The sequence below is a fragment of the Nilaparvata lugens genome, chromosome 1, assembly GCF_014356525.2.
Source record: "Nilaparvata lugens isolate BPH chromosome 1, ASM1435652v1, whole genome shotgun sequence".
NCBI lineage: Eukaryota > Metazoa > Arthropoda > Insecta > Hemiptera > Delphacidae > Nilaparvata > Nilaparvata lugens.
This window is the reverse complement of record NC_052504.1, coordinates 37,887,431-37,912,826: the sequence shown is the minus strand read 5'-3', so window position 1 is coordinate 37,912,826 and position 25,396 is coordinate 37,887,431. Positions and strand designations below refer to the sequence as shown.

Sequence of the window (25,396 nt, the reverse complement as noted above, 5' to 3'; positions counted from 1 at the left end):
TAGCACCTCTAATTGCTTTCGCGGATCAGCATTGAACAGATACGGTACAGGAATACAGGAAGACAACTGCATGACCAAGCATGCTTGGTTGCATCATTGCCTTATTTAGGCATTCGTGTGTACAAGAGTAACAAATCATGGATCTTCAATACTGTTTTTTATAGATTGTGTCTTCATGGATCGGGACAATACCACTAAAGAATCTCAAGCAGGAATCCTTAGAAGCTACTAAGAATAGCGAACATGTTTTAAAAATGTGAGCTCTGTATATTCGTTGGCGATAACCCACCAGCAGTAAAAAGTATTGTAATATTTTCATTCTATTGCTTCTGCTTTTACTAGAATCTTTTACTATTTATCTCGAATCATCTGATGATTCATTCATTCTTCATCACTTCCCCATTCATAGCATCAATCATAGTTAATGAACTCCTTATACTCCTTGGTTCGAGATGTAATGGCAATAAACCAGATATTTATGCGTAATACTGACTGAATTTGTCAAATGAGGAATGATCCAGTCATAATGATTATCTCACCTATTTATACAACTGAAAGAAGATCGTTCCAATAATTAAGAATTGATAACAGCCTAGAGATAGAACTCTAAACCAATTGGACAACGAAATGTGACCAATTCCACATACACTGATCACTCTTATTGATTAACTGATGAATGGCGTTATTCAATAACAATAATAATTATTGATCGTCTATGTCTATTGCTTGAAAAGAGCTAGAACTGAATAATAGGAGTAACTTACGTATTCTTTTCCTCGCATCAATGTAAGCTTGGTTGATAGCATCGAATGTTATGCACGGCTGGGCAGCACCAAAACCTCTGCAAAAATGAATCATGTTAGTAAGTACTCTTGTAAGTATGAAAACTGAAATTATTTATTATTAATAATTATGGAGTTTACATTTTGCTATATCTCACCTAATTAACTGAATTATGAACTCCTTCACAATTATTCTCAGACTATTTACTATCATGCATATCATGTTATTTTCCAACCTTATTCTTTATCTATTCATATTCTATTGGATCTTGATATTAGATATTAGAATTTTATCTAATAGAATCTAGATCTATTCTTAATTGATCACTCATTGCTTCAAATTTCTCCATTTTTCTTTAAATTTCAATTACTGAGCTCGTAATATTTCATTTAATTTAAATTGGACTCATAATTTAGAAGTGTTAATGCAATAGCTGGACTGATAGAATTACTAATGAGGGAGTATTTTGAAGGGTTGAGGAAAAGCGATCTACTTTCTCTAAAAGATAGACGACATTCTTGGCTTGGCCATGTAATTAGACACAACGAATTCACGTTGAGAAAACTGGAACGTATATTAATTGTGAAAAGGGTTTGTGGAAGACCCCGGCTACAATATCAGAAGCAAGTTACCAAAGATCTAGGGATCCAGAGCTATATCCAACTGAAAAGTACAGCTCTGGACATAAAACGATGGAAAGCTGCTCACCAATCGAATGATAGAAGCTAAAGAAGAAGACTGGAATAGCAAGCCATCGTTAGTGCTATAACTTCACTGATAATACAGTTTAGAACTCTAAAGCATGATTTAGAATATAATAATCTTAATTTATGATTGAGAATATTATACAAAAAAGCTTTCATTTATGATCTTCGATAAAATTAGTTTCTTACCTAAAATTGAACTCGTCAGTATAAAATTTTTAATTTATCATTAAGAATGGAAGAACTTCTCTCTAAATTAAGAGTGAAAATGCGAATAGAATCGAGGAAGATTGAATTTGATGGTACACCAGGAAACATGTTGTCACTATCTTAATCCAACATTCGCAATCGGCTAACAGGTTCTCTGAATGGGATCCTCAGTCCGTCGGCACTTTGTAACGATGAGTGTCAAGTATGTATATTCATGAGGAAGATGAAACTTGAAAACTTGCTCCTAGTTACATCATTTGTTGCATAGTAGATACAGCAGGCTCCGAAATAGAAGAAGTTGGCTCCCCTTGTAGAAGACCTACCCAACTTACGCAAACAGGACTCTCAACTTACTCCGGTTTTCAACATTATGCTTCTGCAGGTTGGCTGCATGTGACCCAATTAAATGTAATTCCATATGCGATTACTCCACAATGCGATGCATTCTTTAAAGTATCGCATTTCATGGAAACTAACAGATGAAGACGGGCCAAAAAATGAGGAGTGTTTCTACTTCATATCAGTGTGACCGAGGTGAAGTTATAGTGACAGGATTAATATGGAAATCCATTTGAAAAATTTGAAGAACAAGCTATTAGCGGAATGTGTTCTCTTGAGAGATTGATCTTTTATGATAATGGCATTATCTTGATAAATTGTCACTACTCATTCATGAGAATGATCACAGATCTGATTTTGAACTCAAAAGATAATTATGCAATTTATTACTCCAGACAAACAACAGAATTATTCATCGATGTAGAGTTTAAATTTGAGCTTAATGTATCAATATAATGTTTTAATAGATACTTCATTATTTTTATGTAACTCGTATTTCATCTTAACACCCAGTTGATTCAAACTATATTTTATGAGGCAGAATCCAGCAGAATCCACCATGTGGATTTGCAGCGGGAAGTGCATCGTTCTTGAAGGGTATATTTTATTTATGGCTTTTCTGAATCGTCTTAACCATAATTAATACGACTCATACTCTGGGGTAATAAATAATTCTGTAATTTTCCTCCATTTCGTTCATTCTGTGCGTTGAGAACATCTGTGAAATCTTTTTATTGGAAGATTTATGCGAATGCTCACAAACGGTGTGAAAACCATGTTCGCTATATTATTTATTATGCTGATGTGAGGAATAAGAATTCCAGAAACACCTCAGACGAAAGTTTTCAGCTTCCTGAATAAGCTTGAGTTTTTGATATGTTCTTTCGCTCCTGCATCGCCGAGGTGTGGAGGTGAAAAGGAAATGTTCGTGTCACCAAAACAGCGGGAGGTCTCTACGAAACACCGCATAGCATGACAAAATCTCCAATGCATGAAATCCAATCTTCCAGCCAGAAATGGTCGATTGAGTTGATCCAATCTCGTACAATGTTCATACAATAAAACCTACTCGAATCTGAATTTTACCGAACAATTTAAACAGTGCTTGATAAGTTACTCAAAAATAATTTCTGTACAGTGAGGTAATTCATAATTCGATTTCATATAATCTTATTTATTTCTTCATATATTATTCATGTGATTGACAAGCAAAGATTTTTCCCAAGTATAGAGCAGAATTTTCATTATTTTCAAAATGTTGGTTTCATAGTTTCATGTGAAGCTTTCCAGATTACTCAAATCTATAACAATATGAGGCATTCTCATATACTGGTAAGAAGCTTACAACTAATTGACACGTTTCTTAGCTTGGATGATAATGAATTGACATACTCCCAATAATCGCTGTATCTTCATGCAATAAGTTGAAAAAAAAATGTTATTTGAGTTCAATGTGTTCATGTCCAAGTTTGGATCTTGTCCTTGTCAATAAGAGCTATAGCAATTCTGTCATCACCATAGCGTACTATTGAATGATTTATCTATATTACTTCTACAACTTCCAGGAAGAAATAGAATGAAGTAATGAAGATTTAAATTATCATCTTTATTGAAGGATAAATCCATAGTAATAAATATTATTACCAAAGAAGGCATTTAGAAAATCAATTCAACATTTGCTCAGTAACTATTGATTTAAGAACGATAAATCATATCTATATGGACTTGAAGACAGGACAGTTCATTTATTTTTTATTGTGGTCAGGGTACTGGAGAACAATTCATGCTATTTTGCAACAATAAATCTATGACTTTGCAATATGAATCCCAATTCATCCATTCGAGCATTTCAAGATAAAATAATTTTTTTCAGTTTAAACGTTCAAACGTTTGAAGAAATTACTTTCTCTATTATTATTATTATGCATGATAGCATAATATATGCTATTTAATGATAGCCAACATCATGACAGTCCTGGAGGAATAAATCTGAAGAAGATGAAATTATTAGGTTGATCGCTCGTCTTGGAGTGAATGGAGGTCAGAACCATGATCACTCTCTACAAAATTAATGAGCCTCAGCTCTAGTTAACATCATCGAGAACCTTGAAGAGACAGATCTGTTGTTGAAGACTTATGAAAATGGCATAATTTGATGCGACACATAACTCTGTTCCATTACCCATTAAAATGTAAATTGTTCTAGTTGGGAGGTGAAGAGCTTTCTCAACGTTCGCAAGGCTGAATGCCGGTTAGAATTTAGTTTGTGTCATCAGACAATTTGATGGCTTGAGTTTTGATTCGATCTTCTATTACACGTATCTATTTTCAATTGAGATGAAATGTAAAACAATGTGCACCAATTAATTATATCATGACAATCTAATATCATCATATGTTAATGGCTTTGTCGAATAATGCTCTTTCTATACCATAATATCGGGGACTGAGCTTCGCTCTGGAGTACAAAAGCATGAAAAAATTATTACGAAAGAAGTAATTATAATAACATTCATAAAGAAATGTTCTATCTAATCACAGTAAATTGAGATTAATTCCCAGAGAAATGCAAAAATTTCCCCCACAAAGGCCCAGTTTCACAAAAGCCTTAAATTTTAATCCTGATTAACTTCACATGAACCAAATCAAAAAAGACCATTTCAAAAAGATGGATCTACTGGAATTAATGAGGATTCGAAATAACCCGGCTTTTTTGCAGCCGGCACTAAGTACCTGATTGAATGATTACAAAAGTTCAACAGCTGAGTCATAATTTTGACACAGTCCCACACACATGAACTCGCTCACTCACTTCCATCACCAACAGACGACGAAATAATTATTATCAGCTGTTTTCCAAGGATGAATAATAATTATCCTTTTAATGTCCTTCAGCGAGTTTTCCCAGGGATGAGACCTATTGCAATCGAATCTTTATATTATAAACCTACTATGTTCTGAATTTCGTGAGAATCGTTAGAGCCGTTTTCGAGATCCGGTGAAATACAAACATACAAACATATAAACATCTGAACATCCAAACATATAAACATATAAACAGAAGTTGCTCGTTTAATAGTATATGATTGTCAAATAGTGAAATAGAAAAAAGTAATTGACAAGCAAAGATTTTTCCCAAGAATGACAATTTTTAAGGCACTCATGTGTTCGTTTCGATCAAACACACCTGCTCTATTCTATTGAACGCCTGGTTAATTCACAAGTAATAGAGATATCTTATGCTATTATTTTATTTTTATATCCTCCCAGCTGTGCAAGTCATGCACCTATAAATAGCAAAAGTGGTTTGTATGCTCTCCATTCCGCAATCATGTACTCTGCACCTCAGTGGTGCATGAATTATTCAACAGGCCACCACAACCAGACACCAGGCACCCTACAGTACTCACTGATCGGACGATGACCGTCTATATGTCCATTGCATCAGGAATTTCCCCAACTTTATTTGTTCGCATTCCGAACTGAACCCATCTTGAACGTATGAGGTATTGTAAATTATTAGCAGTTATGATTATAGAGACCGCAGGTCCTGTTAACTAAACATGTCATATCATCATCATACACTGTACAAAAATTCTCATATATTAAGTAATACAAAATTTTAGCAGTAATGGATGTCCAATAGAATTCTAACACTGTGATGTCTTCTTGACGTTGGATGACACTAGATGTTGCTTCTATGGGACCTTTAGGTCTTAGTCTGTGGATGATAATATTGATATTTGAAATGAATTAGATTTTCTTTTATGAAACTGACAAAAGACAAAAGAAGCTGACTCTCAGATTTATTCGTCTCACCTTAATATGGAGGATTCCTACAACATATTTGTGACTAGTGTGAATATATACTATTTTTTATTATAAAAATTAAGTAAAACTATATTCAATATGACTGATGATATGATTTTGCGTTGTACAATGACTTGGGCAGCAATAAAATAATATTGTGATTGACTCGACTCTAGCCTCACAAATAACTGTATTCCACCATATATGCCAATGCATTCAAGCTTCAACCTATTCGATTCGATTTCGAATGTTTACTATAATATTGTTAATGATTGCTTGCTAATTCTGAAGATTAGCAAATTCAATGCTCTGAATATCTACAAAGAATAACAGTGTCAATGTTTCGTAACTAGTCTATATATCCCAAAGGTACTAACTCCATAATGTTCGAAAGCCTTGAAACTGGATTGCTGTTTGCTTTATGGAGGGAAATACAATTTAATTGTTACCGCCAAGAATGCAGCATAACGGCTGCAGGCAGCTATACGGATTACTGTATTAGATTTAGCCTTCACCTAGAAGAAAGCACAGCAGTAAATCTCTAGTGCTTTTTCGAAGCAACCACGATTCTTACATTATTATTTTTATGTTTCTTTCACTTTCAATAGAACCTCGAAGGTCAGTGAAGAATCGAACACGTTTTCAATAATAATATTACTTTCAATCAATATGGTTATCTCTCCCACAATAAGACCGCACGTATCGCTAAACTTGAACCAATATGTTACTATAACCTTCGCTGCCATTAAGGATAACGATCTACCATTTATAAGTGCAAACTCGATAACGACTGGCAAGTCATTCAGAGAAAATAGCGTGGATAATTTGGGATAGGTCTGAGAACCAACAGACCCACCGATCGAGTTTTAAGTTCTGAAAATAGTGGATCATCCACGATAATGTGGTAAGAATGTGAGTCTTAAAACTCAAATTGATTTTAGTAGTGAGGGGCATGACATTTTAATTCATCAAGTAGTGTCGATACTTTGTGTGAAATTTTTCTACAAAACTAAATTCCTCATGCAGATTGATCAATTATTGATTCACACTTGGAACCTCAAAATAAAGGAAACGTTTTCATTTGAAATATCAACTCCAAATGTCAGTTTTTTTGCTCAAGTGTAATAGTGTTAACTCACCTATTGCTCATATGAATTGAAATTCTATTAAACAGATTCGAATTTATTTCATTGAAAAACATATTGAAAAAATAATCATGAATAGATAATATTAAACAATATACAATATTCTTACAACGAAGTACAATAATTACCGTAATGTTTATTGTCTGAATAGGAAACCCAAAAGGTAGTCCTGTGTTGGATTCCTCCATTTGATAATAATGTATTTCCCAGTTGGAAGAGAAAAAAATGAATGAATGAGTGGGCAATCAGGATTAAAATGGATTAGAATACTTTACAATACATTGATCTAGAATTAAAATCCATTGTAAATTTGATTACTAGTTATGATGGATACCGCATCTTCCATCATAATATTAACAAATGAAGCATTCCATAGCTGTTATAAGTAAAACTATAATTTTTATTCTTCTTCTACCTGACATATGTATTCTAAAATATTATTATCTTGTTTTAAAGTAAAGTATTTCCAATAAAAATCTAGCTACAATCTTGATATATTCCGACTTCGGCTAGTGATAGTTTTGTGAGTAGCTGTGCGAGTATTGAAGCTTCAGTGCAATCAAGTGAGTTATTAGTGAAGTAGTGATGGAATGGAAACTTACACTGGTCCACGCAAAAGATTCAATGAGTAATCATAGAGCGTCGTTCTCCCGGCTCCATCAAGATAGAAAGCGCACTCACTGTCCAGGTGTGTGTATTGGATGGCACTACATAACGCAAGACACCCCAACAGGAGTCCCGCTCTCCTAAAAAACAGGAAAAAACATTATTTCTAAAGAAGATTACACCAACAATAAAAATTAAACAATAATATGTCTTGAATCACACCATTCTATCATGACATGGAGGGTTTAAGATTTTCCCATTTGCTGAGTTAAGTTGGTGGATATACGATATAGGGATAAGGCAAATAATATTGATAAGTCGGCTGCAAGCGAATATTGAAACGTTATTGGAAAACCATAAAATTATTGAATTGATTTTCTAAACTGAGTGATAATTGAAGGAGAATTCTGTTGGCGAAATGTGGTCATAAATCATTCCTATTATGATTTTAGACTATTATATATTTGATATTTCATGATTTCAGTATAGTAATGAGTAACTAATTTGAGAAGTGAACAGCGGAAAAATGAGATTATTTACATGGATCTTGATATGTTATATTTAATCACTTTCTTTGATATGGTGAGAAACGAGGTTTAATATTAAAAAAAAATATCGGCATGGTTCGTTGAGAATTTGTATTGAATAATGCATTAGTTAGTTATGTTTCTTCTCCAAGAAATCTTGTAAAATCTTATGTTTGTGGACTAATAATTATACTTTTATACTATGATTATGCTTCCGGTAAAGGACAGTTATAGCAATACTAGAGAAACTTAATGTGATTTAGGTTCATCGAACAGTAGGTGTAGAATATACGTACGATTCAATATTATGATAAAATTGGAATATTTTGAAGAATATTGTCATTGTTAGAGGTATACCCTACCCAGCCCCGTGAAAGCAATAATTGGTACCACATACGAATCATGAGCCACGTCACATGAATCTCAGCTTGAGCCAATCTGTTTCAATCAATCATGTAAAAAATCGAAACCTTTTCTTCATTGGAAATATGGATTTCATAAGACACGTTGTAAGTAAATTGGAAATCTAGTGTATTGTATCACATTATCCGCAAAATGAGTTCTTATATTGATTAAATCTCAAAGTTGAGATTAATGAAGAGTTTCAAGCTATCAAAGTTGAAAGAGTTGATAGCTTCAATGTTCAATGTCAGTCCCAACAGTTCAGAATACGACAAAAAGGAGAGAGAGAGAGTGATTTCTTTAAAAACAAATGACTGACTTGAGAGACAGCAGTAATTCCATCTCACAACATTGAATTCAACTCATATGAATTCAATTTTAAAGTAATTTCGTGTAAATGAGACTAATAGAAGGCTGTCGAAACTCTACAGCCATAAACAATATACGGTACCACTTCAAACTTTCTTTATGTGGAGATTGCGTTTTAATAAGGCGTGACAAATTCTTCTGTCAAGAGTGAAATAATTACGGTAATAATATCCACGTGTAGTTACTTCGAGACAGCTTGACATTTTGTCCAAATGAAACAACGACATAACAGATTCTTCTTTTAATTGGAAAATTATGTGTTATTCAATTAAATTCGCCCTGATTTTCACCTATTCTTGTTGTTCCAGCTCTCTAAGGAAGTACCTCAGGTTTCCCAGAGTTACGTCTGTTGGGGATCACGTAAATATGTTGATAAAACTCCAGGAAGTTATTCTTTGACAGAATCATAACAATATGAGTATTTTCTTCACTAAATCCATCTATCGATTTCATTCACTCAATATTTCGAGTGCAGATGATCATTTTTAGTGTAGATAATAATATTTGATCTTAGAGAAGCTCCTCATTATTATCAACTTGGTTATCCGTTACCAGAACAATGTTATTCAAGAGTTGAGAAGATCAGGGAAAAAGTATGTATATAAATGAAACATGTATGTAATTTTTCAATATATTCGTGATATTTCTAGACAACATTATAGGATTATAGTGTTTCATTGGGGTTAGAAGTGTTTGGAAAGATGTGAACCATAAATTTGACAAACTCTTTAATCTAAAAGAATGTCAACTAGATTAAATGTATAAAAAATGATAATACAGTAGATAGAATGGTTAAGTAAATAGATATGGTCAGAGTGATAAGTGATCGTATGACCAATGTGATACTATAATAACAATAATAATAATTATAGGACTAATAAAATATTGGTATTGATATGATAGTATGAATTACTAGTGACCCCCTGAGTTGGAGGAGTCGCTCATGAACTATTGATTTTTCAAGAGCGCAACTAGTAATACAGAGTTGGTAAAAATAATGGAAACAACATAATAATCTAAAATGATAATTTGACAGTAGGTTTCATTGGGGATCCTATTCGAATTAAAAACTACTTCTCTGTCACTTCACAATTTTTGTCCGCCATCTTGTATCTGTCCGACATGACTCTAACTTAATTTTGAATCAATCTCAGTTTGTTTCGATAGGAAAGTGGTAATGTGAAATATTGATTTTGAGAGTAAATGAGTGAAATGGGTGAAGCTCATTCACCTGTATAAAAATCCCATCTCAACAACTTGAAACGAGCAAAGCTCAATAATAATTGCACCAGTGGTACCACAGAGTTGGAGAAGGGGTTTGGGCGCACATTGCGTCCTCGAAATGTTTTTTTTTTGGCGAGGGGGGGTTTTGTGTGCTCAAAATCAAATCTTTGGGGTGTCTTCAAAGAAAGGTCAGCTGATCACACTATAATAATAATATTACTGTGCAATATTTATCAGACAGACTTCCAGCCACAAACAATATGAAACATTTATATCCTTTTCCTTTCAAATAAATTCATCTCTCTCAGATTTGTCAAATACAGAGGGCTGTACAATAATATCAGAGGTTATGAGAATTGGGGAGCAGACTCTATTAGAATCTCACTAGGAAAATCCACGAAAAAATTCATCCTCGATTGAAATACTATTTTAAAATTAGGTTGAATCTGCAACTCAATTGGTACTCTACTAACAGCTCCACCATACGTTGACAACCATCATTACAAAACACGGGCACTCATGTATCAATCACAAGAAAAAAGTTAGACAAAGTGAGTCGCACCCCATTTGGAATACTCGATCTAATTTGTATAATGATTAATAGTAGGCACATCCGTGAGCTGTATGAGGTAATGACGATGAAGATTTTTCCTATACAACAGAAGATAGTATATGATTTGCTTTTGTACTTGGAATAAAAATAAAATATAAGAAAGTAAGCACAGGAGAAAGGCTTATTGAATTGTTATTTGAGTCTTGGAGAGTACAAAGGGACTTGATTGATGGGGGACAAAGTTTTTGAATGGCTATTACTGAGAGTGCATTATTATTGTTGTCTGATAAGATGCAGAGGAGCTTTGAGAGTGGAGCACAGTCGGTAGCATCGATAGATGGATAGATAGAGGAGCCTGTGTCGCACCGCGTCAGCCCGGAAGTCACGACACGCGGCACGAACACGTGACGTGACGCCGACACAAGGCCTCTCCCCTCCACCACTTGCGTGACTCATTAAGGTTTGGTTCAACGCTTGGAGCTTCTCCTCTTGATGGAAGCTTATCTCGACATCTTGGCTCTGCTGGAATCTGCGACAAGCGGCCTCTGAATTCTCATCGACCGGCCACTTATCACATCTGTTCAGCTGGCAAATCAAGCTTAACTCCATCTCCGCCCTCAACTCAGCATTCTCGGGTCTATCTTATCTCCCTCATCTAAATGAGAAAAATCGATTCAACTAGAGAAGTTATTAAAAACTGGATCAACTAATCATCGATTTCCAGTCAACTGATCATAGAACAGTTAACTTATCACGGATCATAGAAGAAATCATTGATTTCTCAGTTGTGTTCCAAGTACATAATGTTTTAGTGCACTAGATGGGTTCTGGCGGTTAGTAAGGTTTGATGAAGCAAATTGATTTGACTAGAAATGTGATTCTATACTGGATCAACTAATCATAGATTTTCAGTTAACTGATCATGGATCAGTTAACTTATCCCGGATCGAAGAAACCATTCATTTCTCAGCTATGTTTCAATTAGTATACTAATGTTTTTAGTGCAATAGAGGGGCTTCTGGCGGTTAGTGAGGTTTGGTCGAGCTAGGTTTGAAATCTGATCTTTCATGTTCAATACAAAAGCCCATTAGAAGTGCAATATATGGGCTTCTCTTGGAAATGACTTGAATTTTGCATTATGGGGAATCTAATCGTTTTCAGGGCCGTTTGTACAGTCGAAGCTTAAACTGAATTTAATCAGCTAGTGGCTTAAAATGAAACAAATTGTAACAAACGAGACTTGATACGGATTTAATCCTGTTTAAAATGAAATTTACTTCAAACTGTCACTGTGCAAATGGCCCTTACTATCTGACTATAAATTATTCATTATCAGAAGCCTATTAGGTGCCCTTTCTCTCTTGTTAACATGATAGTATCTCATAAGTGTTTGATCTGTTAGAAATAAATTGAGATTCAATGCGAAATGACTCCAAATACCATATTTCTCTAAATTTATAGTGCACCTTTAATGCTATGCCATTTGAGAATTTATTATCTCTTTAGTAAAGTTATGACTACTTAAGGTTGCTCTACCAGCAATATCGCACAATAATACGTAGTAAAGCCTTGTATCCAGTTTCGTTCAAGTCCACAATTTCTGAACTTCAGTTCAGTGAGACTGATAGGAAGTGAGAATATTCTTTCTCACGTATATCAAATGAGTTTTAATAATTGGAGAAAGAAATGAATGGCATAACAGTGACTTTGGCTCAATGCTAAAAGCAGCCTATATGATGAAGTTCATATTAACAACAACTTTGACTTCTTGTACTCACTTCGTTAGTCTCCCTAGAATAAGTAAATGAAAAAATCAGTAAAATATCGGAGAAAAAATGAAATAAAATTTCTTTCCATGAAATTACACTTTATAGAAAGTACACTTTTTTATCTTGTTGTTGCTGTGCTGTCTAGTTTACGTCTTTTATCCTTCACAACTTCACTCGGAACATTGTTATACTTATATTTCAATAGTATACTACTTACATTCAACTGTATCTCATTCTATTTTTTTATTTTCGTTATATTTTACTTTCTAGTTATTGAAGTTAATATATTTCTCAATTAAGCTCACGAACACGGACTCATGTCTTGTGAGCTTTACATTCTCTTGTACTTTGATTTTTTGTATTTATACATTGAACATGTCAATTTGATTATTTTTGTAATATTGTACAAGGAATGAATAAATTTGAATTTTGTGACTGTTTTTCAGTTTAATCAAGAATAAACTTTTTGTAAAATTGGCTAAAAAAAATTGATGAAGTGGAAGAAGACGAGCACGATTATAGCCTGCTAATCGATCGATCAATCTTAAATCGGACATTCAGTTACATAATTCCTGCCAGGTTACATCACGGTCCACGTATATGACTCTGAAGAAAGCTTGGGCTCAACAAGAAGATGGTAGGATGCTGATGATTGATAAGCTGAATTGAGCTGCGTGATGGATGCAAACATGTGAGCTCTAGCTTGTTACCGTTGCTAATGAACGGGAAAATACTGATCGCCACAGTTATGTCATGACAATAATGCTGCAAGATAATGATGGCAGATTATCGTGACAAGCTTCCCACTAACTGACAACATGAATTTGAGATGGATCTCTAGAAGTAGTAATCAGCACAGCTTATGTATTCTATGCAAATGCACAGCTTATGTGTTCTACTCTTCAAAGTTTTCACAAATATTCAATAAGCTAATTCCAGGAGAGATGCCCCACCGGGAGAGTTGCCCCACTTGCTGTAGTTCTCAAACATAATGATAGAGGGCTCTTCTAGTACATTCATTCTGTCAGTTGAACTCCAGTCAACAATAGAGAGAAATTACGACCGTTTTCTTTTGTTATTTTTGGCTGTAAAAATCGAAATCCATGTAAGTATTGTGTTTTCTTCCTTCGTTATAAGATAAGGTGTTATATTTGAGGCTGGTAATAACGTTTCCAAGAGGATATTGAAATGTACTTGGTGAGAACTTGTTGTGAGTCGTTTGTAGTGTTGATCTCTATGTAGTAGGCGGCCATCTTATTTCCTTTGTAGATCGACATGGTGCTGGGGCATATCTCCCCTGTCAAAAGGATAGATGCCCCATGGAATTCTGGGAGAGATGCCCCAAGCAAACTGTATGGGAGAGTTGCCCCAAAATTTCAAACTGCAATTAAATATGAATTAAATTCAATGTGATAGTTCAAATGAATATAAGAACTGGTTTTAGGCATTCAATATATGATTCAATCATATATATTTAGTATTCAATTATTTAATAATTTAATCCAATACAGGATCTAATACATTTGATTTAGAATTTCAGGATGCTCTTGACTTTTTCCTATTTGAAATGTTTTTTCAGATCACAGTATTAAGAAAAAAAGGAATTTATTCATGAAATAAATTAATGATTTTATTGTTTCAGGAAGACAAACAGTGAAAATGAAAGTGATAGAGTAAACAACTGCATCGAATGTGATGAGAACTATTATACTACAAGAGACAGTGTTGATTGGATTAAGTGTCTTGAATGCTCTCATTGGTTGCATGAATCATGCACCATGTATGGTGAACTTTGTAATATTTGTGGCAAAAAGAAAATACGTCAGATTAAAAATCTGGTGTGGCGCAATCACACAACTTTCCTTGCCGTTATGAAAATTGATCACCTGACGCTAGTGTACTCGCGCATCTCAAGTCTACTATTCAAAGATATGAGACAGCTGGTGATAGGTCAATAACGCTGGAAACACACGAGGTCTGCTATCTCTTCGTAGTGAATGATTTAATAGAACCAACAGTTGCCAACAGTTTGCACTTTAATAATCACATTTTCTCGGATTTCAAGCTCATTTTCAATTCTAGGTGGAAATGTTACTGGACATTAATTGCAGAGATTTTCATGCTCAATCTTTTCCACTTGAAATTTTTTGTTTGAATTGTATATGAAGGCTGATAATTGAGAATCTAAAATCAAACTTTGCATAGATGGGGCAAAGCTCCTGAAATGTTTACAGATATAGGACTTGTTGCAGTTGATAGAGCTCATCAATGACTATTCCAGGTATAAATTTGATCAAAATCGTTGGAGTCGTTTTCGAGAAAATCGTGAAAAACCCTGTTCTTGACAAGATTTTCACCATTTTAGCCGCCATCTTGGATTTCATTCGATTGAAATTGTTCGTGTCGGATCCTTATAGTGTAAGGACCTTACGTTCCAAATTTCAAGTCATTCCGTCAACTGGGAGATGAGATATCGTGTACACAGACGCACATACACTCATATACACACACACACACACACACACACACACACACACACACACACACACACACACACACACACACACACACACACACACACACACACACACACACACACACATACAGACCAATACCCAAAAACCACTTTTTCGGACTCACGGGACCTTGAAACGTATAGAAATTTAGAAATTGGGGTACCTTAATTTTTTTCGGAAAGCAATACTTTCCTTACCTATGGTAATAGGGCAAGGAAAGTAAAAAAGAAAAAGCTGATTGAATTTTATAATGCAACTTAATGATTTACTCATGATTCACTTATATCAATCATGTAATTTTTTACTCAATAATACATTTCTTATTTCATTTCTGTTGAAACAATAAAACATTGAGAATTTAAAATTACATTCTCTCAGAGTACCTCAATATTAATGAATGGGGCATCTCTCCCAAACAGAAAGGGCATCTCACCCGGACACATGGGAGAGATGGCCAAATGTATTAGTGTTATAAATGGAATTATTTAAAAACAGTATGATTTCCAACATGTAATGTTTCCAACAGATGTTGATGACAAATGATAACCATGTTTAATCACCAAATACTATTTCCCTCTGGATGTCCCAGTGGTTTTTATGACGTCATTTCCTTAGGTGGGGCATCTCTCCTGGAATTACCTTATTATATTATCATATTCATAATTCATATATTACGAGCCAACATATCTCTCACTATCTATGACGCAGATCTGTAAAGAGATAAATCTTGTATTTCCTCCAAGAATTAACAATTTGGTAAACAAATGGACCCTCTTTGATGAATATGCTTCAACTCAAATTTCTTAATGCATGAGAAAAATACTCTATGATAATGTACTTTACAGTTTCATTGATAGGTAGATTTTTTAGTGTACGATCTGATCTGAACATTTATTATTATTATGATTCTGGTGTATAATTTTTGAAATTTTCCACTGAAAATGAATTTTCTTATTATTTGTGATTCTTACTTTGCTTATTATTCATATTTCTGTAAGATTTCTTTTTATAAGTATATTTTTCATTTTTGTTTGTTATATTTTCTGTAATAAACTTCCTTCTTCTGGGGGTACCAGGACGAGGGAAAAAGGAATTACTATTATTATTATGTGTCACATTCGCAACTTCAGCACTAATTGAAACACCGATTCTGTATCTGGTTTTCTGATTTTTGTCATTCATTTTATTACTCTGACACTATAGCATTTTTATGGTACTGTAACATGTCAACATAGCATACTCTGACCAATGAAAATAACAGAAACATGTAACAATCTGTTAACATAAGACTGGTACCATCAGTAAGTAAGTCAATGGTTCAGTTCACCAGAGGTTTCTCAATATTTGAGCCAGTTATCTGATTACGAATGATTAATATTTACAAATTTCTTCAAACTCGCTGATGAAATAAGATTTCAGGTATTTATAGTACCGCATTTCTCAAGTGAGGGATTAGTGACAAGATTTTGGCAGAACGTGTTCAGTAATTAGCACAGTAATCGTATCCGCACACTTGTAAAAACGTTAAAAGGAGAACCGCTTAGTGAGAAAGTGGATCAAAATCTACATCAAATCTTATTATAAAAAGTAGTTGAAGAACAGTTACTTTTTCATGAATGGAAGGTGAGCAGAATACCTGACCAGATTCAAGGTCCTTACGATTCAGTAATAACATTGAATCTCTTTGATCTTCAATCACGCCTTCTGTTCATTCAACATCCTTTTATTATTTCGTAACATTTTTTCAATTACTTTCACTTGTTTGCTGATCCATATATGTGAACGCTCAACTGCTGTGATAAATTACTTCGTGCTCAATTTCCTCTTGATTATGACTTCATCATAGAGCTCTTATCTTGCAGGTGAACAATTAGGTCAGACTTGTACCAATAATTTTGTTTAGGCAGAACCAAATCAGGTGCTGTGTATTATCCAGCCACATTGAATGAATACTTACTTCTACAGAATTAATAAATTATCTTATAATTCTTGGATTATATATATATATATATATATATTGCATATTTTATGTATGAATCTATAAATAAATAAATTATACAATCAGTTCTATAAATTACATTGGAACCACAGTTTTGACAAGAATCGTATGAAACATAAAATTTAGTTATTTATATACAAATATCAAGACGGTACAGGAAAATTTGTCTTACTCAAGCACAAAGCAGCAACCAATTGAAATAATTCCTGCAAACTGTAAAATTGTTTTGATTTGTTTCTTGTTTCTGTATTGGTTCCAGACAACCAAAGCATGCTTGGCTTAGAACGTGCTTAAAAAACTATTCTGAATGCTCTTAAGATTCCTATTTGGAATCAAGAAGTTCGCCTGATAAAATGAATAGGACTAGGAAGCTATGCAGCTATGTAGCCTAGTGTTAAAACATTATGAATATGAGCATTCTTGAACAACTATTTTTCATTGAAGAAGATATTCAAGATGTCATTCTTCAATCAGTCTCAACTCAAGGCATTCCTTTAGAGTACAGATTCCACATTCAATCTTCATTGACACATCAAAACTCCAACAATCTGTGAGAATAATATTTTTTTACTTCAAAAATGTAACTGAAATGTGCCAATCTCCATCACTTCCTGCAACCTCCTTCAAATATTGCTTCTCATCTCACAACCCTCCCCCTTTATTAAACTGACCAAAAATGTGGACCCAACAATATTATTTGTTTGAGTTCAGTAAATTACAGTATAATACAAGCACAATTGAATTTATTTCCTGTTTGAATAAGCTTTGCTTTCGCGAGTGCAAACTATTTGTTGATGGATTTAAAGGGATTCGTCAACTGTGACGATTGAACCAGATGATGACGGAAACTGGAAGAGTTTGTTTTGTAACAATTCTTCCAGGAAGTGAGGAAGTGTCAAAACCTAGAGAATGCAATTTGGCCAGTGGATCAACTCATATATTCTATTCTACTATTCTCCTTTCGAACTGTTAACCAAGTTATTATGATAATATTTCACTAACTTTTGTTTGATTCATCCATTATGGTATTCCCGTTCAGACTGTTTTGAAATGGTATCAAGTTATTCAGTATCAAAATTTGGGATTCGAATAGTTTTGGGCCATGCCTGCTATTCTTTCCGAAACATATTTATATGATTTGTAATTTCATCCACAAATGAATGAATGTATGTATTCCTGCACGTAGCTAACGTATGGATAATTCTTTTATAGATTCTTGCATGTCACATTAATAAATCTCTGCCACAGATTTAGAAATCAAGTCTCGATGGTTTGGAGAGCATATTATTGGAGTGATTCTTTTACTCTGCTGCTTCTAATATGTTCACTACCTTTGTTTGATTTTAGATCATAGACATAAAAAGCTATGTCCACCTGTATCACTCCATCTTTATTGAGATTTTTCATAACTCTTCTCATCACAAAGTTTCCATAATCTTGCAGCGTATTGAAGTTTTGAAAAGTGAAGTAGGAGTTGAATTCAGGAGAGCCATGTCATCATTATGCGAATTTGTCAACGATATTTAGGGATTTAATTAAATCCACAACTAGTTTCACTTACAATTTCATAGGCCAAGTGAGATTGAGAGTTTTTTTTCAAATATCCATCAGATGTTGACAGAGATTGCGGTTATTGTAGAAATGCATGCTGCACTAAAACTTCAATGCTGAATTATCTTTAAACAGCTACCTAGTAAAAATACAGAGATCAGATCTTTTTGTTCTAGAATTAACTAGGACTAGGATTTTTGTTTGATTGCATCGTGGAGAATGAAAGAACTTTGTTTCTTTTTATAGGTGAGAATACACTTTTACAATTTGCCACAACTATGTTCAGATAAAAATCGTAGGAGACCGAATAACTATTTCTTTCTATACGTTCAAAAGAGAATCACACACTTCTTCACTCGCTTCCAGACCATTGATAACATTATGCAGATTCTGTTGTCCATCAGAGTCTTGAAGAAAAATGTTATGTTCTCTTGAGAAGATTATGCTTCTGGAAATCATCTCATCTCTCATTATTCTTGTTTTACTTCATTATATGACTTTCTTCACAGTCTCCAGTGATATCCATAATGATGTCAACATACTTGAACAGAATATCTTTGATGGAAGATTTATTTATGTAGTAGCAGCCATTTTAGGAAAGCCTTTGAAGAACTAGCTATTCCAATCACTCAGTTTTGGATGATCTAATGAGGGTTTGCTCTAAAGCATGATCGGTTGTCACATTTATTAAATTTTCAAGGTTTCATTTGACAGAGAGTCAATGTATTGACTGTATAGAGTTAATGTTTTCTTATTGGAAATTATTTTTCACTTCTATGGGTATTTTTTATATTTTCTAGATATGACACAGACTTTATAACATAGTTTGTGTGATTGAATGAAAAAATTATGGGATCTTTTCTCGAACAGTTTCTATGTGCAATACCAGAGTCCATCCTTATGAGCATGAATACAATTTAAGATAATTTAAACTATGTTACAATAATCAGTCATAAATATTTCAAGTAGTCATTGATTTTGATTCTAAAAAACTCTACAAATAGCTCCTGACTTCTTTCAAATATACTTTGACAATCTCTCATATTTGAACCGTTCATGAGTCCTTGTAGTTGTTTCATTGAATTGATTGCTTGCTCTCACACCTTAATTATACTGATCTCCCCTCAATAGATTTCCAACAGTATTCTCTCCAAATATTTCAAATTCAACAAAGATATCTCTCATTCCACTTTCATTCAAGTACCACCCCAAGACAATCAGTCAAACTCAGCCAGATGAGTAGATATAAGTTACAGAAATCAGTTGATAAAGCTGCGTTTACACGTAACAAAATGTTAATAACTTAATCTTTATAGATTCTATTAGATTGAACGGAACTTGGCAAACACATATGTCTATCATATGTATGATAAGTTATGTTCAATCTAATAGAATCTATAAAGATTAAGTTATATTAACATCTCCTTAATAACTTTGGTGTAAACTCAGCTTTAGAGTTGTATTTCCTTTGTAATCAAATATTTAGTCATATAACATGGGAGTAATTGGCATTATTTGTGTTTCAACTGTCAATTTATATTAAGAAAATATTTTACTCCTGTTACACGGTGCTCTATATGGGGTAGCCTATATTATTTGTTTAACTTACTCCATTACTTGACTTTCGCAATTCCAAAGTGATCATTGAACTAAATCGAATAATTATTCTCTCTTAATGGAATATCAGTTTTTTATCGATTGAGAAACACATATAGGATTCCTAACAGGATGGTTTATCATTACAATGTAATCATAAATAATGATAATGAGATGAAGTTTGTAATTTTGACCATAATTAGTATATTATGATGAGAATTATCAATTATTAAGGCTTGAGAGTTGAAAAATCGTGTTCAGCGACCGAAAATACATAAGATAGCGTTCCTGAAATACATAATTTGAATGCATAGACTAGTAGGAGCGATGCGATAGACAGGCCATTACGCACATTAATCATGGGGGAGGACCGCGCCGCAGCGTAACAGTGCTACTTATCCCCCTCCCACCGCCGCATCTATGATCGTAACCCCCAAACTATATATATCATTGGATTCAGCAAGAAACGGCCTACAACGTTTATTGGGAGCCTTTTCCTCTAAGTCGGCTAATCACTTAAATATTCGAGAAATAACAAAAAGTCCATAATAAAAAATACATTTTTCGAGATATTTTATTTTTTTACGGAAAAACTATGCGGTTTATCGCAAAAAGTATAGGACCACATTGAAAGCCAGTTATGTGTACATAATATTGAGAAAAAATTAAAAGCTGTACTATGAATAGTAACTGCAGGACAGGCGATTTTATAAACGCGCGTTTTTTACAACTTACCCCCCTCCCACCCAAGCTGTCGACCACCCTGGGACGTGACGACATCGAGTTTCATATACACTAAAGACCCCCTAACAATAATCCGAAGTCAAATTCTCTGCCTCTCTCATGTATGCTCAATGTAAGCCAGCGCCTGGACTAATTGGTTCCAGACAACCAAAGCATGCTTGGCTTAGAACGTGCTTAAAAACTATTCTGAATGCTCTTAAGATTCCTATTTGGAATCAAGAAGTTCGCCTGATAAAATGAATAGGACTAGGAAGCTATGCAGCTATGTAGCCTAGTGTTAAAACATTATGAATATGAGCATTCTTGAACAACTATTTTTCATTGAAGAAGATATTCAAGATGTCATTCTTCAATCAGTCTCAACTCAAGGCATTCCTTTAGAGTACAGATTCCACATTCAATCTTCATTGACACATCAAAACTCCAACAATCTGTGAGAATAATATTTTTTTACTTCAAAAATGTAACTGAAATGTGCCAATCTCCATCACTTCCTGCAACCTCCTTCAGATATTGCTTCTCATCTCACAACCCTCCCCCTTTATTAAACTGACCAAAATGTGGACCCAACAATATCATTTGTTTGAGTTCAGTAAATTACAGTATAATACAAGCACAATTGAATTTATTTCCTGTTTGAATAAGCTTTGCTTTCGCGAGTGCAAACTATTTGTTGATGGATTTAAAGGGATTCGTCAACTGTGACGATTGAACCAGATGATGACGGAAACTGGAAGAGTTTGTTTTGTAACAATTCTTCCAGGAAGTAAGGAAGTGTCAAAACCTAGAGAATGCAACTTGGCCAGTGGATCAACTCATATATTCTATTCTACTATTCTCCTTTCGAACTGTTAACCAAGTTATTATAAGAATATTTATGATATAAGTTTGTTTCTTTCGAGAATCCTTCTTCACTGAACTAATAAATCGTTGTACAATTCATATCTCTTTAATCCGTGAAAAATTGAAATTGGGTCTTATAGTAATCTGACAGTCTTCAATAATAATGAGAGGAAGTTCTTATTGATAAGGCTCTGTAATAATATTTTTTTGTGAATACATCCTTGAAGATTTTAGAATTGGGAAAATCTCAACTGAAATTGTACATGAAGTTTTCATGGAAGTGGGACACCAAACTATGTGGTAGATAGTCATTATTTCATATTTCGATAATTGAGACCAGCTGGCATATTTCTGATGAATTTAAAAACTATGTTCCTGGATCCAAACACATCAAACACTAACTCTATCATACTTCGACCGTCTGTAAAACTATATCCAATTGTCATTTTCATCACCAACAAAGTATAAGTTAAAAATCACGTGAACAAAGCTCTGAGCTGAAAAACCACAAAAATTAAATTTGAGTGAACGATCTGTAAATTTCAATAAGTATTACTGTACTAATAGTCCAAACAAACTATATACCGTCAGTCATCTATTTTCTCCTCAAACAGCTTTTTCCCAATTTCTACATTTTGATAATCTCAACCGAAAAGAACATCGGTCATTTCCAGAACCGGTTGGTGAAGATCTCCTGATTGCCTTTAATTGAAGAAAAAGCGGAAATTACTTAATCCTAATTTGAATAGCTAACTTATCTTGTGCAAAAGTCATTTATATGACGACAGCTAAACAGGCTTCGAGTTAGATATGCTTCAATATGTCATGAAATTTCATAAATTTCGTGATTTTACTCAACTGCTTGACTCTGCCTTGATTGATTTTCCCATTAAGTATTATCCAGTATATTTTGAATCATGTACTGAATTATTTATTTTAGCTATCTAATTTATAGCCTCGAAAGATTCATTAGCCTATACAGCAATTACATACTCTATTATGTACATCATCAGTGAGAGTATTGAGGCACTTTATTATAATATAATTTCCTTGGCTATAGAAAAAGGTACGGTACAGAAGAACATCATGATTACTCATACTTGAACACTCTTGGAAATGAACACTTTTAAGATAGTGGAACAATATCAGATTTGATATGATTGCACTGGAAGTGTACCCATTCCATTTCAACGTGAACCTGATTCGAGATTTCATGTAATTGATGAGTTACTCATAATAAAAGAATATGATTATTTGAACTCGGTTACTTTGATTTCGCTATTTGCTTCTCTATGATCGAACTCATCACCTATCATAGGATATATATTCTCCTTTAAGAACGTCTCAATATTCAATAGGAAGAAGTTAAGTGGGAATTAGACATTGAAATTGAATATGATTTGATACAGTGATAGACCTCTTCATTTAGCACCCTATACCCTAATATGTTTTCAAAACAAAGATCCACCGCCACTCCATCTTGAAAGCACCACAATTTCAGTTCCTTTATTTTTCCGATCATCTATATTCACTATTATTGTATCCAATAATATATTAGAATGGAACAATAGAGAGAAGCTTCTTCCAGCCGTATAATAGACCTGCACAAGGCAGCAAGCAGAATCCATTAATTCATCACCTATGGACCCCATTGTTCAACTAGTATGAACTAGTCCTCCACTATTGGACAGCTTATAAAGCACCAGTAAATCCTGAAATGATTTGATGATCTGTAGTAGTTAGGAAACTCACCGGCTCAGTTATTTTGATAAGCTTTGCATACGTCAAAATACCAGACTAGACGATTCAGCTCAAACGAAGGTCCCACAGTCTGAGAACATCCATCACGACAGACAAAAATTCTATGAAGACGACGAAAACCGTTAAACGTGATTAGATTTGATTTGCTAACAATCTGGAACTGTTGCGCATGAACAAAATCATGAGGATTGAAAATGTGACCTTAATACGATCTAGACTTTGAGATATTATTGCTTGCAAAATTATCATGAATGTCAATCCTGATATTGAAGAAGGGGAATCTGATAAGATGGTTTTATCCGGAATAACTATGAATGAGGATTAGTAAATAAATTGGATGATCAAGTTTATCATAAAATATTGCATTTTCATTCAAAAATTAACCATTTTTCTTTTCAGCTATTTTTTGTTTACCAAGAACCATGCTCTCTCTAAAACTAGGAATGCAAACATGATGAAATAAATCACAAAAATAATTGTAAAGACGTTAATACTTCTTAGATCTGCGAATTTAAAGGCTGACTACACTATCTTACGCCAGTTATAAGCTTGTAATGGTCAAATCACCAATTCTTCAAGATTGAAGGAACACATTGATGCAAGCTGGTGCGTCTACATTAGCAAGTTGGAACGGCACAAGCCGTGCCAATTAACAACAATCATTTTGTTTCTTTCAATCCCATGTTTATCAAATCAAAATCAAATCAAAATCATTTATTCGCCAATTATAAAGATAACAATATTGAATAAAACAAATACTTCATACTTATACAGAATAAAAATAAAATTTTTAACTTAAAATTTAATTGGCGTTGCCAGCAAAACCTAAGTTTGTGTGCTAGCAACGAGTACCTAAAGATTTCATTTAATTTAACATAAACATAAAAGATGATTAAACATTTTATTTGAATGGTAGTAATAATAAATAAATAAGTTAAATAATAATAATTGTAGTAATATAATATCTGAAAAAAATATAACTTAGTGAAAATAATATCAAAGAAAAATTTTTTTTTAATAAAGTAGATTCTAACTGTACATGAGGCGAAAAACATTGTTACTTCTGATCCATCTCTCTATATTTTTAATGGCTGATTTATTAAATCTATCTGAGATTAATTGGTCTGGCAAAATATTCATCAATCTATTACTCATGTATATGAACTGCCTGCGGCATACTGTTAAATTTGTTCTAGGAATGCGGTAATGAGATGATGAACGGAAATTATACGACGGAATGTTAGTTTCAAAGAGATTTTTATACTTATGAACGGCTAGAATTAAGTTTTTCACGTAAAGTTGTCTCACTGTTAAAACTGGAACTCTGCAAAAAGGCTATGGCTGGGATATCGTCTTGGTCTTCCAAGTGCAGCTTTTAAAATATATCTTTGAATCACGGAGATTTTATTAAAATGGATGTCCAATGCTCCACCCCATACCCCAATACCATATTGCAATATGGACTGGGCATATGCTGAATAAGCCATCTTTATTATAGTTGGGTCATTGAGCTCATTCAATCTATGGAATTTGTGTATTATGTGTTTTATTTTCTTACACATGTTATTTACATATTGTGATGAATTTTTCAAATAGATCTCATGAGAAGAGAGAAAAAATTGTGATTAACCTTCTTAAAAGGAAAGAATTTGCTAAAGGAATAGCTAGCGACCGAGCGATAAAGCTTACTTATCAGTAACCGTATAATAGACCTGCACAAGGCAAGCAGAATCCATTAATTCATCACCTATGGACCCCATTGTTCAACTAGTATGAACTAGTTCTCCACTATTGGAGAGCTTATAAAGCACCAGTAAATCCTGAAATGATTTGATGATCTGTAGTAGTTAGGAAACTCACCGGCTCAGTTATTTTGATAAGTTTTGCATACGTCAAAATACCAGACTAGACGATTCAGCTCAAACGAAGGTCCCACAGTCTGAGA

The 25,396-nt window shown here is 33.7% G+C and overlaps 1 protein-coding gene across 1 annotated transcript in view; it reads right to left on the bottom strand.

Annotated features, from left to right (window-relative positions):
• Nucleotides 1-25,396, bottom strand: part of LOC111049592 (chorion peroxidase) — a 74,934-nt gene that overhangs the window by 36,787 nt on the left and 12,751 nt on the right. The window contains exons 2-3 of the mRNA XM_039420928.1: nucleotides 7,594-7,737; nucleotides 765-841 (exon numbers count right to left, since the gene is read on the bottom strand). Of these exons, the coding sequence (XP_039276862.1) occupies nucleotides 765-841; nucleotides 7,594-7,737 (221 nt within the window). The remainder of the gene's footprint in view (nucleotides 1-764; nucleotides 842-7,593; nucleotides 7,738-25,396) is intronic.